Source organism: Nelumbo nucifera, chromosome 3 (assembly GCF_055504915.1).
Source record: "Nelumbo nucifera cultivar China Antique chromosome 3, China Antique-T2T, whole genome shotgun sequence".
Taxonomy (NCBI): Eukaryota; Viridiplantae; Streptophyta; class Magnoliopsida; order Proteales; family Nelumbonaceae; genus Nelumbo; species Nelumbo nucifera.
This window is the reverse complement of record NC_142651.1, coordinates 11,169,573-11,184,844: the sequence shown is the minus strand read 5'-3', so window position 1 is coordinate 11,184,844 and position 15,272 is coordinate 11,169,573. Positions and strand designations below refer to the sequence as shown.

The following is a 15,272-nucleotide window of genomic DNA, read 5'->3' as shown; positions in this document are numbered from 1 at the left end:
AAAATTTTTCTTTTCCACTACTGAAACTAGTTTCAAAAGTGGAAGATGCACTTGTACAAATTGTAGATTTTTTATGCCCTATTATCTCAGATTTATATAAACTATACGTTTCAAATAATAAATTATTAATTTCTTATTTTTTATTTTCAATTCCAATATTCATATTTTCACAATATGTTTCAAATAAAATATCTACACCATCTTTCATAATCCTAGGATTTAATATTGTAGCTAAGAAATAAAGAGGAGAAATGTTCTCCCAATATTTTTTAAATTTATTTTCCACTATTTCAATAGTACTTTTTAATTGTAAATTGTTTCTATTTTTTGCAAAATAATCACTAATCATCATTCATTGATAAGCTAAATTACACAACTAGTTGAGTAATAAACAACCAATAGTTCATTAGTTGCATCATAAAAATGTTTTAAAAAAAATCTTTTATACAAATTGTCATTTCCTAGTCTTCCTCAAATATAATATCATGTGGAATTTTTGCATTATAAAAATCATTAAGAATTTGTTTGTAAGAAGTACAACTTTCTAACATAGCATAAGTAGAATTCCATTCATTTTTAGCATCGAATACAAAATGTTTATATTTTAAGCCATAATTTTGACTAAATATTTAAATTCTTGTTTTCTTGCTCCAAAACTTTTAATATATATAATACAATTTCTAATTTTAGAAATAATATTTAAAGCAACCTGAATACATAAGTTTAAGATGTGACATGCACATTTGATATGAAATAATTTACCATTTAAACATGATTTCAATTGTGATTTTAAAATATATATTGTTGAATTAATCATTATTATTAGCATTATCAAAACTAATAGAAAATTGTTTATTGTCAATTCCATAAGCATGTAAAGTATTTAAAATACTTTCAACATTAGTTGGGCTAGTATGTGGCCATTCAAGCTTAGTAAAACTTAAAATTCTTTTTTGTAAAATCCAGTTTTCATCAATAAAATGACTGATAATACAAATATAGCTTATATTAAATTTAGAGGTCCAAATATAAGAAGTAATTTTAACTTTAGAATTAAGATTTGATAAAATATAAATTAAATTTTGTTTATATGAATACAAAATTTCTAAAGCATCTTATCTAATAGCATCCCTAGAAACCGTTTTAAATTATAGGCTTATACAATTACGTAAAAATCTTTCAAGTTTAGTATCTTAAACTAACAAAAATGATTGTTCAACATGTACAATATATTTTGCTAATTCTTGCCTCATTTTTTCTTGAGAATATTTAAAAGTACTAAAAACCCACGCCCAATTTGTGTTTGTATTGTTTCTTTCCCTTTTTTTTCTTCTTTTTTCTCATGGGAGAGCAAATGTCTTCATAAGTGGCCAGTACCACCCTTGCTACAAGCGCTCAACCTCATCTACTTTAAATATTTTCCAAACTTAGCTAATCAACTTAGTGGCCTTTTTTTTTCTTTCCCCTAGTATTAGTAGTAGGGGTGAAAATTCCGTCAATATCAATAGCATTCATATTGGGAGGAGCCGATCATTTTTTTTAATTAAAAAAATACAAATTAATTTAATTTCACTTACCTGGAATGCCGGTTCGGAATCTCAACTTGGTTTTAATGGTTGAAGCCTCCAAGCCTCCCAAATAATTGAGAATTGGAGAGTAGAGAGAGTATATGAGAATGTATGAGAGATTGAGAGAGTATGAGAAGAGAATTGTTGAATTGGTGAGATGAGAATGGTGGAAGATAGGGCTATTAATAAGAATTGAAAATAATTCAATTACCCAAAATAACCTAAAAATTAACCATTTTTAATTGTTGAGAGGGGTATTTTGTTTATTATAAAATTATTTATCACTTTACCTAAATGCCCCCAAACTAGTTGTTATATAGTTGTTGGGAGCATTGTTGTCATTTTCCCCCCAAAACCAAAATACTTAAATACCCCTCCTATATGGTTGTTTGTAGCTATCGAGGGGGTATTTTTGTAAAAAACCCAAAAAAGCTAAAACTAGCCATTGGGAGGGGTATCCCAATGGCTAGTTTCTCGGGCAGGCCATGCTTGGCTTGCTTTGGGCTTGTGGGTTGTGCCAGCACACAAGTACGTGTTGTGCCGTGCCGGTGGCCCATGGACATGAAACCCCTAGCTTGACATGACCTTCATTTTGTCAAGCTTCAGGTGGCATGACCCATTTTACAACCCTACCTCTAGCCTACTCAAGCATGTGGTAGCATGCCCCTAAAAGTCCAAAAAAATAAAGCTAAAAGAAACAGGAAAAAGCTAGAGGTAGTTAGGGGTAAACAAGAAAAACCAAAAGATTGAACCGACTGAAATTGTATCATAAAATCAATTAATTGAACCGGTTGGTTCAATATTTAAAAAACCGATTATACCGGTTCGATTTTGTTTAACCAAAATAGAAAACTGATGGTTAACCAAACCGACTGGTATACATATATATTTTATGTATTTTTATGTATATTATATATTATATATTTTTTATACATTATAAATTAATAAATATGCATTATATATAAAAATTGATATATATATATATATATATTTTATATAATATATAATATATTATTTAAAATATAATATTATATATATTTCTAGTGTTTTATTATACATTTATATATTTTTTTATAATATGTATTGCAAATTATAAAAAATTGACGAACTGACAAACCAAACCAATGATTAACCAAACCGGTCAACCAACTAACCGATTGACTTCAGTTTAATTTCGGTTATTGGTTTTCCAAAAACTGATAACCTTAATTCGGTTTCAAAAATAATCCCAGGGTTCGATGAGCACCCCTAGAGGTAGTGGAAGAAAAGAAGAATTAGAAAAAAGCATCATTGAAAGCCATGTTAGTCAATCAGTCTGTTGATTGATTAGCTTTCTCATAGATATGACGATAGGTGAGGCCATGATGCAGGAATACACATTCAGCTTTGGACATTCATCAATGGAATTGGGATATGCCTCGTAGAGTGCACCTCACACTGACTTCATAGGCACATCCCACCGTGTACTCTGGGAACATCTCCCATGAATAATAACACAAAAGTGCAGAAAATGTTTTGAATTCATGGTGGGATGTGCCTGTAAGGTGAGGAGTGCTATGTGAGGAGCAGATCTAGAGTTTCATCAATGACCGTTGAGAGGCTGTAGCAGAGTTCACCTGGTTTTTTAAACTGTCGATAACAAGTTTTGAATCTCCCTCGATGCAAGATCACAAAATCTCAAAAATTAAGCACAACCTTATGGGCTTCCCATGCCACCCAAGAAATCTCCATGTGAGAGCATGCCGTGTTGCAAACCTTAATATTAAAATGGAATGGGATCTGCTCCTCACACTTGGACGCCTCACATACACATCCACCGTGCATTGGAAATATCTCCCATAAAAAATAACTTACAAATACGGAAGATGTTTTCAATACATGATAGGATGTGCGTGTGAAACGCCCTAAGTGAGGAGCAGATCCGGTCTCTATTAAAACCCACTAGGGTCCATGCCAGCCTTAAGCAGTATTGCTGTGCTAGGCTTGGGTGCCATGTATATGAAAGGGAATGCCCATTTTTACTGAATCTTTGAGTGGTTCCATTCTTTTGTTGCTAGAATTCTTAAATCTAATATTAATTAAACGGTAGGGTTAGGTGTCCAATATCATAGCCAAGAAAATGACAACATTAATTTCTTTATACTCTTGGTGATATGATATCACATGTCAGGCACAATCTGTATCTTGACTGTTATAGCCTCAAAGATGGCCAGATGGGGCATCAAGCATGGTGTTAGATGAGATACAAACCCCACATAAGAAACATGGGACCCAAGTAGTAAATGCCCTTTAATATCACCCCAGGGCCCAGGGCCCAGGCCCAGCTGTTCATTCCTCTCCTCCTATCAAACTTAAATATATGGTCCATTTTTCAGTATATTAAAACCTTTTCAAGTTTGGTTTTTCCGGTTTATGCCATACAACAGGGCTTCAATCAGTGACAATGATGACTAGGTCTTGCACTTGATGTGATTGGATTGCAAACTATAACCTATTTGGCTGTTTATAGGGAGATTAGAATTGGTTAATAGAAAATCAGGTCTGCGGTAAAAGGCACTCCATATGATATCTGTGGTCAATGTGTTGTATAGATGGTGGGGTTCCCCCTTGAGTTGAGTGTCTTAAAATGCAATTTTCTTATCACATTTATCATTTTGGTATCGGGCATCTACACTCGACTTGAATTAATTTGACAGATTATGTTTTTTTTAACCCAATTCCTAACTGGGTCGGTCCGACTATGATACCGGAAAGTCATGACATCTGAAAATGTGTTAGTTACCCAATTAATAGGTATCTTCAGGAATCAGGATTCACCGGGGAGGGTGATTCGTCAAACAAACTTCAAAGCTCTTCCCTTCCGATATCATACTTTTCCGGTATCATAGATTTACGCTGAGCGATGATGATGATTGGTTCTCGCCTTGGACGAAGACAAAAGGTTGGGTTTGGACTTTGGAGTTGGAAAGCGGGGAGGGTCCAATCCGGTCGATTTCCGTGTTTCCCACCATGGTAAGTGCCAAGTGGCACAAGGTTCCAAGTTTGAACTTGAGGAGTGGTGCTTGAATTTTTTTTTTTTCGGACGTTGCTACCCATGCGCCTTGGTGCGTAATGCGCATGTCCCAAACTCCCAATGGCGTTTGCGTGCACATCAAAAATGAATCCCTGCGTATTGCGCACCGTGCGTGTTATATAACAATGCCTTTCAAGATACTAAAGTGCCACCGAATTTCACGTCCACTTTCTCGCTCCCTTGTCTCCTTCGGAGTTCGGTCTCTCTCTCCGTATGCTGATACATTGCTCCAGCAATCCAGCTTGCAGGCCCGAGTACTCTCTTTCTTTCTTTCTCTCTCTCTCTCTCTCTACGCTGTCTCACCCCGTTAGGGTTCGTTAATGCTCTTTGTATGCTCTGAACATCTGAATTTCGGCATATCTGAGGGCAAATAAGCGATTGAGAACTGGATTTGAGTTGCAGAAAATGAACCTCAGTGAGATTTCCTCTGGGTGTTGGAGATAGGTTAGAAATTTTTTAGGGTTTCTGGAAAAAAGCTCGTCTTTTTATCTGATTCTGAGTGAAGATGCCAGCTCACGGTTTTTCTTCGAAATCGGAGAAGAACGAAGCCACGAAACAACCGCGCAGAGATCCTTATGAGGTCCTAGGCGTCTCTCGCAACTCCACGGATCAGGAAATTAAGAGTGCCTACCGAAAAATGGCTCTTAAGTAAGCTAATTTCTAGTTTTTTTTTTTTCTTTTTCTTTTTCAGTTAGAGATAAACCTTTACTTGGGTGATTTGCTTTCCTTTTTCTAGGTCATGTAGTTTTTTCCTTCTACTTAACTTTGTGTCTTTTATTGATTCTGTAATTGTTTGGGAAGATTCTGGATATGAAACTTTCTGTTCTCTTTGCTGCCTTGTTGAATTATTTCAATTTTAATCTTCTTGTTGCTGGGATGGCGGAAACTGTCTTCTACATGACATCACGGCATCGTGCCAAAAGTAGTTGTCTTATATACTATGAAGGGAATGCCATAGTTCACTGATTCTATGGTAATCGTTTAAACAATTAAACCCAAAGAATATTTTGGCTCTACTTGTATTTGTGTTGTCATGGAATCTAACAGGGTGAGGGGAAGGCAAAAAGAACATCGGTTGATGTAGTGAGAAATGGTCCAAGGAATGGTGGAGGAAGAATTATCATATACATTAGCCAATGCCAAATAATTGCAATATGGGTTAGTTGGGTTGAATAGTTGAGTTGGAAATAGCAATAAATTATCTACTGATGCTCTCAGCGCATAATTGATATTCTCTACAGTTTTGGTAGATTCTGGTGTATGAATTATTTACCGGTGCTGTTATGAACTTATGATACATTTTTTCAGGTACCATCCTGACAAAAATGCAAATGATCCCAAGGCAGCTGATATGTTTAAGGAGGTCACATTTTCCTACAATATTCTATCTGATCCAGATAAACGGCGTCAGTATGACACATCTGGTTTTGAGGTAAGGTCTGTGCAGGTCCTGCAGGAACATAATTAGGTTGACTGTTAATCAGGGTATCTGGGTTTGTGTCGCTTATTTTATGATGTATATACTCTGGCATTTGGAGATCTCCGGTTATCTTTTTCTGTTGACTGTTGTCTGCATTATGCTTTTCCATAGTTTATTCATTGTGAATCTAGACATGCTCTGCCAAAATTTCTTTTGTTTATTGTGTTAACAACTGAAGATTAACGTAACCAGGATAGTGCATCTTCTGAAGATTGCTTGTCTTGGGTGGTAGATGCCATACATAAGTGAAAAATACCCTAGAAAAAGAAATCCTATGCACAAAAAGTAAGCTATGTAGTTTTTTTTTGGCTTCATGGGGCTACACAACCGGGGGTAGCCCATCCCCCTCCCTTAACCCCTCTGGTGGCAGTGGGATTTGATCCCAGGTCTCTATTCGGATGAGTCAGAGATCCTACCAACCGAGCCACCATCAGTTGGTAAGCAAGCTATGTAGTTTCTTACATTTGTTGTGGTTCTGAATTTTCTAAATCTTCATGACTTGGTGCCAGACCACTTATCTGTGTTGGGTATATATTTACTAACATGAATTTTCTTTTCTCTGGACTGATATATGGTAGCATTAAAGTCATTGTTGAAAACTTATGTTAATGATTCTTGCCCAGGCTATTGAATCAGAAAGCCAAGAGCTGGAGCTAGATCTTTCAAGCCTGGGAGCTGTGAATACCATGTTTGCTGCACTCTTTAGGTAAGTTCATTCTAAATGAAGCCCTGCAATATTATTTCTGCAGAAAGGTCTTCTGATACTCATAATCCTTGGCCAAAAGTTGATGTGCTTACTGATATTCATATTTTTATGATACAACAGTAAGCTTGGTGTGCCAATTAAGACTACTGTGTCGGCAACTATTTTAGAGGAAGCATTGAATGGACTGGTTACTATTCGTCCTCTTCAGCTGGGACAACCTTTGTTTAAAAAGGTAAATCATTGTTAGCCTTTTTCCTTTTCTGTTGTTAAGCTATTATGTGAATCTAGTGACATGCTTGAAGTTTTCTCATGTTCTTTTCACAGGTAGAGAAACAATGTGCTCACTTCTATTCTGTAACAATAACAGAACAGGAAGCACAAGCTGGATTTGTGTGTAGAGTGCAATCACCAGACAAAAGTAAATTCAAGGTTTGTTCAAAGTATAATTGCATAAGAGATGTTTTATACAATAACATCAAGAGATAGAGATATACAGATTGGACAACTTTGTACTTCATTAAGATTTTGATAGAATGGGAGCTGAATCTGCTAATGTGATGTTCAATACCTTGTTATTTTTGTGTTCTACCTATTTTCAGAACACACCACGACGTCTGGGCATTCTTTTAATCTGTTTTTGATTCTGGAATGAGCAATCTGTGGTTCTACAACTCAAACTAGTGCAGGCTTTTGAACATGATTAGTTTTTATGCTCCCAACCACACCATACTGTTCTAGTTTTATCTAGTATTTGATTCAGCACATCTCACCCAAAAACCAACACATATTAAATCCTGACATGTTGAAGCACTCCACACTACACCATGCATAACACTACTAGTCTACTAGAGGTATGCTCTGTTTCAAAACATGTGGTTTTTACTACACCTTAGGGGGCTTAGTGGTTTGAAACACACCACACCTATTTAAGACCACTCTATGGGGCACCCCCTTAATTGTCGGCTATAAATTGAGTCAAAACAGTCCAAAGCATACATTTATTTTGGTCCATGTTACTTAACTCCAAAATTGTGGATTTGGGTATATACCGTCAAAATTGAGTGAAATTTATAATTTCTTGTCACCAAAAACATTTTATTTTGGACCATTACAAAAGAGGTCATTTGTCTCCCAAATATTAAAGCCATATATTGGCTTCAAAACCCTGAACTATGAACTGCTGAAACACTTGTACTGCCCTACATTTAGATCTAAGTTCATTCAATTGATCAGTTAAATACCATGCTATTTGATTTGGTCATCTACAAATATATGATGCCCACTCAAAGGCAGCTATTAGATTGGGTAGCAATCTTACATGTTCAATGGGCATTGATGGGACCCAAATAATGGGAGCATCAGATTCAATTTATGCAGTCCAGGTTGTAAACCCTACTTTATCATGTTATTCGCAAAACTTCTTTATCTCCAAGATGTCATCTTTTTCATGTTCTGAGTTTACCATTAATGAACTATTATTAGTATCTAGTGACCCAAAACTTACTTCGTTTTGGGAATGACCAATTTTGTGGTACCCACAAGAATTCTCTTACTTGTTTTAAAACGATGTCTATAAGTAAATAAAGAAGGCTTTTCATGCTTTTTTTTCTTATGGGGTTTTTCCTATAGCAGTGGACTGACTGTATAATATTTAGTTTGCAAACTTTACATGGTTAGCCTGTCACTAATAGAATTGATTTATTTGCAGCTTTTGTACTTTGAGCAGGAAGAGAATGGTGGATTAAGTCTTGCATTACAGGTAAAGAATTTTCTTCATGGATTTTTTTTTATAATCAGAAGAACCTGCTTCATTCTTGTGAATGAACTATAGTTCTTTAGCAACTTCTCTAAGATTGAAGATATGAAATTATCATATAATGCTTTAATTGTTGATGGACCAATTATTTATACTTCATGCAATCTTTTGCTAGTTTATCAATTTTAAACATTTGGAAATTTGTTTATGATGGATTGAATAGAGTCAAGATTAAAACCCTAGTTTAGTTCCATTATGGCTTGTCACATGTAATGGGCAAGGATTAAAGTATCGGTAACGGGTATCGTATTGGACCACTTGGATACGGATACGGATACGGATACGGATACAGATATGCTTTGGAAACACATGGATACGGATGAAAAAAACATGGAGACGCTTGGATACATCAGGAAATGCATATAAATTCCATAAATATATTAATAACATTACATTTAAGGCTAAAATAGTCAAAATTAATGTATAAATGCATAGGAAATGTATATTCTAATGATATTTGTGAATAAATATATTACAATTAATATAGCGGGATGCATAGAAATCATACAATTTTTATTGATAATGTATCAATCTAGAGTCCTAAAATATATTATATAAATTTTCACAAATTAATACATGTACAAAGCTATTATTTATTTTCAATTGAAGTTCATGTCACAAAACACATGCAACTATTATATGTAATTATTATGTCAATTGTTTTTATTTTTATATTTTAACATTTTAACATTAACTAAATAATCAACTAAAAATTAATTCTCAAATGTTTGGTAAACAATAAGAATGTTATTATAAAATGTAATTAAAATATCAGTTAATAATTAAAGTAAACAATAAAAATGTTATTATAAAATGTAACTAAAAATTAAAGTATCGGCGCATATTGACCGATACAATACGATGCAGTCCAATACTGATGCGTATCACTCCGATACGGACGATTCAGAGGATACATACCTGTTTGTAGCGTTTCCCGTATCTCTTATGACCGATACCGATACGATACGCCCCTTATCGGGCGTATCGTGTCGATATTTAAATCCTTGGTAATGGGTATTCCACTGAACTGGGATTTAATACCATCTTCATCCTCAAGTTGGGTTGTTAGGTGGTGAGACCCTTCAGGTCTGATGCTGCTGTTACAGGTAGGGGTGCAACTTGGGCTGGATTGGGTTGGGGTTAAATTTTCAATGGCCCCAAACCCCTAACCTGCTTTTGATGTAGCTGAAATTCTTCAAGTTATGGGATCATCAGCAAGCTAAACCCCCCAGGGCTCAAGTTTGCAGAAGCCAAAGTAAATAAATGAGTGAATCACATGAACACATAGAATTAAGAGCATCTGTCCACGTCATTCTTCAGGACATCTCCTTTTCTATCCAGGTTCTATTGTAGTTTGGATGGGTCTATCTAACCCATCTAGGGTGGAATTTATATAATTAAACTTATTTTTCATGGCCAACTTGTATGACAAACCTAGCTTCTTGGTGCAGGAGGATAGTGCAAAAACAGGAAAAGTTACATCCGCTGGGATGTATTTTCTTGGTTTTCCTGTTTACCGGTTGGATCAAACAGTCAACTCGGTAATCAAACAGCATTTTAAATAATTTACGAGTTAGCTTTGCTTTTCAAACACTGCTCACTTCTCCCATATTGTTTTGAAAATTTTGGTGAGGGTCCAGATGGCAGCTGCAAAGGATCCTGATGCAGCCTTCTTCAAAAAGTTGGATGGGTTTCAGCCATGTGAAATAACTGAGCTAAAAGCCGGCACTCATATATTTGCTGTTTATGGTTAGTCAGTCTTTGACTTCCTATGTGCACTTAAGGCTACCATTTTTCTTGTTTCTGGATTTTGATGTACCTAAACCAACTTTCCATATTCTATTACATAATTTCAGGTGACAATTTCTTCAAAAGTGCAAGTTACTCAATAGAGGTTCTTTGTGCTGCACCATTTTCAGAAGAAAAAGAGAAACTAAGGGCTGTGGAAGCCCAAATTCTGAGTAAGAGGGCAGAACTCTCCAAGTTTGAAACAGAGTACAGAGAGGTTTGGAGTAGGACTTATTTATCCCCTGAATAAATAATTATTTCTCTTTGGGCTTATTTTGATACTGGTACAACAGGTTCTGGCACGATTTACGGAGATGACCAATAGATATACCCAAGAAATGCAGGCGGTGAGTTCATGCTTTCTGATTAATTCCATGGCTTTAAACTGGGTGGTTTCAGTTGAAGTGGGAGTCCCATATGTCCTGATTTGCCCCTCCTTGTCACATTCATCACTCTTCAGATAGATGAGCTTCTGAAGCATTGGAATGCAATTCGGGCTTCTTACTCCACTTCTCCACCTCTAAAGCGTAGTTCAAGTAGTAGCAAGATTAGAGGTTCCTTCAAGGAGTCAAACGGGGAAGAAGATCATCAACCAAAAGATAAGAAGCCTATGACAAAGGATAGGCCAAAGAAGAAGAAATGGTACAATATACACTTGAAGGTGGACAAAAGGAAGCCTTGCTGAATAGGTAGGAAATTTAACATGCCTTTGTGTATTGTTTATTGTGTTTCCTCACATTGAAGATTGAACATTGACAAGAAGGTTAAGTTTTATCGTATAGGTTTTGTAATCTGATCGAACAACATAGGGGAGATTTCACAAGCAGCTTCTGGGTGACGATTCCACTGTACCTGTGCACATTTGCTTTTCTGCTGCAGTGGACATGGATTTGTAGCATAGTGGTATGTATGAGACCACAAGATTGTTTCCATCTTGCCCAAGCCTGCATGGATAAACAATGGAGTAAAGGCAAAACATTCTAGTGCAATGTTTTCACTACTCCAGCATGTAAAGGATAACAAATATTTTTGTTATAAAAAGTTTCCATTTTCGTTGCTTTCTGTTATTTGTTCTTCCTTCCTCTCCCCACCCCATTTATTACCATACCTGATGATCGTATCAGGACCTGCTATGAATATAATTGTCATGGTTCTTTCATGTAACTTTGTGTGTACATTTCTTTTAATCCCCCCCGAGTCAATTGCCAAGGAGGGGCCGTCCACCGAGGGGGCCAGTGGAGGTCTGCAGAATGAGAAGATGTGGAGCTGATGATTATGTTCGTTACAAAATTGAAATTGTTTACACTAAAACAAGGCAAAGATTGATTGCTTTCCAAACCCCACATGTAGCAGCCTGGAAGGATAAAGTTGTAAAAAAACAAGGTGTCCATGGGACAGAACACTCTCAGAAGCGTCTTCGCTTCGCTTCTATACTTGACCGTAATATCATATGCCACCTTCGGTGGTAGTAGAAAACTAGAAATAGGACCCACCTTTGACGATGACGACAGAGAAAAGCGGTGGAAAACTGAACATATTCTAGGTTGTCCTGCAATCGTGTCAACATTTTTAACAGGAGATTAGGTGCACCGTCATTGTTATCAGTCATAAAAAGAAAAGAAAAAAGGAACGCGGTCTCATTTGCCATCCACATCCAGAATGCAATAAGAAAAAAAGGTGGTGCATGCCATTGGTCAACATAAATATATGAAAAATATTTCTATTTCGACTTGAATACATGTTATACTAAAGTGCTAATATGACAGTAATTACGTTACTTGGGCTATAAAACTAAATGGTGAATCGAATTGGGGCGGAAGATATTGTGTTGTGGTTATAGATCAACAGATCATCATCCTATTCCTAATTTCCTATCAATTATATCAAATCCATTCCAATTCTATAAATAAATAAAAAAAAAACTAATATTCTTCATCAACTCTACCATGACCACGCTCTTTACTTTTTAATATACCAAACTCCACGCGGCTCTGCTGGCGCTCTTTATTTGTGTGGCGACCTCTGCGCGGCCTCATCATACATTTTTCATGGTGGTGATGAGTTTGGTGGCCAAAAATCAAAACCCTCGTGAATAAGGACAGTCAATCTTAAATGGATTTCAATTCATACATACTCTCGTCTCCAACATGGCTGGCCGATGCCCCCCATTTCGACCTCTTTTCATTTGCTTGACGCACCACTGCTTCTGCTACTGAATGAGACCCCCCCTTGGAGTTTCCTTGTTACTCTTTCTTCCTTTACATCCGGGATCCAGACTAGAGTCTTATAGAGACAGCAACATAGCATCTTTCCTTTAATTTCCTGATAACACAAACACTTGGTGCGAAAACCAATACATAAAGTCCATTAGAGGGTATAGTCCCGAGGATAATGAGAGGAAAACTAAACACTTGAATAAATAGGAAAGAATGAGAGAGAGAAATTACTAGCATCAACCAGATACTGAGATGAAAACTGAAAATCGACGCCATTTTCATTATTACTTTTATTTTCTGATCAAGTACCGATCTTCTGCCCCCCCTCCCTCTCTTTCTCTTTCCCCACCTACTGGCATTTACATTGGCAATCCGACATAAAACTTAAAAAAAAAAATAGAAGAGAAGATTATTACAATGTACATGTAAATATGATATGATTACATTTACATGCACAGCTCTATATATACTCAAAACAAAATCTATATAAATAGGAACCTCAAAAAACACAACCAACACTACCATAAACAACAACAAATCGTAAGAAAAAGAATTGAATTATCGATCGTTGCGAAATTCTCCCTCATCTTCTCTCTCGGTTTTCTTTCTTCTTCTGGTCCATCGATCGTCATCGTTGCCAATGGAAATTATATCAAGTATCGGATTAAATGATCAACTAAAAAAAAAAGAAAAACCAAAGGTTGAACTTGAACCCAATTAAGTTTTGATGATGTTGAAGGCATCGCATCTGCGGCGGATTTCCCCCCAGCGTCCCGTCTTCACGCCATACATACTCAGCTTCTCCATAGCATGAGAGAATGCCTGGAAGAATGCCGTTTGGTTGGTCGCGTAGGCTTGCACATAAGGCCTTGTCCTCGCATCCACCACCAAGGTGTTGTCCGACTGCAACAGCCCCAACCCTCTCTGCAGGTTCTGGTAGTACATGTTGTCGAATTTGTTGGGCGTCATCACGTCGTTGAATGCCGACATTGTTGGGTCCCGCTGATAGTTGGCACAGGCTCTCCTCAGCCCCTCGGCGTACCTGGGATTGATGGAGGGATCGTAAGGCGAGGTCGTGCTATAGTTGTAGATCCTGCCCGCGAACTCCTTGCAGTGGGAGAATCCGATGGTGTGGGCACCTACCAAGGCCACCATTTCGGGCACGGAGAACCCCTTGGATGCGAAGAATCTGATCATGTCGGAGGCGGAGGATCTGGAGTTGGGCAAAAGGACTCGGCTGGCTTTGGAGATGAGTCCATCCTTGCGGCCCAACCGAACGGTGTAGTAGGGGCCGCCGACCATGACGACCAAATCACGGGCGGCCTGTGCCAGAATATCGGCGCAGGAGACGATGCCGGGGCAGGCCAGCTCCAGGGCAGTCTTGGCGCGGACGATGAGATCGAAGGCGTCCCCGGGGAGGGAGAGGTTGATGTCGCTGTCGCGTTCGGCTTTGTTGAAGACATTAGAGGATATGAGGACGGAGGCATCACAGCCCTCGACCATACAATCGTGGAAGAAAAGGCGAAGGGTGCCTGCGGCGGTGGTGGGGCTGGTGATTTGCTTGTTGGTGACAATGTCTCGCACGATATCTTGGAACCTAGGGCATGCTCTCTGGTAGTAGTTGGTGGTCAGCCTGGAATATGCGGGTGAGACCGTTAACGATGAAACGAATAGGATGGCGAACAGTAAAGACGGCAACGAAGCAACCCCCATTGTTGCTGCGTCACTTTATTAATCCTCTGTCTAGTAAGGAGGGTGAAGCAGAGCAGTTGCACAGCAGGAGCAGGGGGGATGGAATGGAAGCAGATCTGATTGGTTTTAGTAGAATGGAATGGAAACCAGGTTGGAGAAAACAACAGTTTCAGAGAGGGGGGACAATGGGAGAGGGAGTGGGGATCGGAGGCGGAGAGGGGTTTTAGCCTTTTAGGGAGGGAGCCAGGGAGAAGGGGTTATATTTCAGAGAGAGAGAGAAAGACTGTGAGATAGGAGTGAGATGCTGGGTTTTTTTTTGTGTTTGATTTTGTTTTAATTAATAAATAATAATTGATTGGTTGCGGGTTTAGCCGGGGGTACTGACGAACGAGGATCTCCATTCAATTAGAGCAGGGAGAGGCGGAGAGCCGCTCCATGGATTGCGCTCTAGTGGTAGTGGCCTAGTGGGTAAGCGCGTCACATGGTTTGTATCTTCCTACTCGGTTACTCCCTAGAACTAACTACAAACAAATAATTCTTGTTTGGAGTTTGGACTTTGTTTAACTTAAACTTTGCCCCCATTACAAATAATTAATTACACATCTTTCTATTTCCGTAATCATATCTCAATGTTGTAGATTCCTTGGTGGACACTGGAAATTGGGGTGCATATTTTAACGGTCTGATCTGATTGGGTTGTTAAGGTATGTTTAGATTCCAATCTGACGCGAGAGAGCATTGCCTCTCCATGTTTCAACTTTCAATCAATGTTGAAAAAGCGAAAAAAAAAAAAAAGGGATTACAGGCCCAAATTAGCAGTGACGCGTGTATCAGTAGAATGGAGTGCGCGACTGCAATGTACAGCAGCAGAAGCAGCGTACGTGGGACACACGTCGGCAGTAAAGGTACAGGCCGATGTTGAGATTCAGGCTT

At 37.8% G+C, this 15,272-nt stretch overlaps 2 protein-coding genes across 2 annotated transcripts; one reads left to right on the top strand and one right to left on the bottom strand.

Moving 5' to 3' along the window:
- The first annotated feature begins 4,791 nt into the window (after positions 1-4,791).
- On the top strand, positions 4,792-11,498 carry LOC104595757 (chaperone protein dnaJ 16-like). The gene is made up of 12 exons (XM_010256635.3): positions 4,792-5,289; positions 5,950-6,073; positions 6,745-6,827; positions 6,948-7,059; positions 7,152-7,256; positions 8,536-8,586; positions 10,095-10,184; positions 10,284-10,392; positions 10,500-10,648; positions 10,725-10,778; positions 10,892-11,120; positions 11,214-11,498. The coding sequence occupies exons 1-11, from the start codon at positions 5,147-5,149 to the stop codon at positions 11,114-11,116; spliced, it is 1,245 nt and encodes a 414-aa protein (XP_010254937.1). The 5' UTR covers positions 4,792-5,146; the 3' UTR covers positions 11,117-11,120; positions 11,214-11,498.
- A 1,397-nt stretch (positions 11,499-12,895) lies between these two features.
- Positions 12,896-14,641, bottom strand: LOC104595750 (peroxidase 31-like). Its single transcript, XM_010256622.3, has one exon. The coding sequence runs from the start codon at positions 14,358-14,360 to the stop codon at positions 13,365-13,367; it is 996 nt and encodes a 331-aa protein (XP_010254924.1). The 5' UTR covers positions 14,361-14,641; the 3' UTR covers positions 12,896-13,364.
- Between the last annotated feature and the right edge of the window lie 631 nt (positions 14,642-15,272).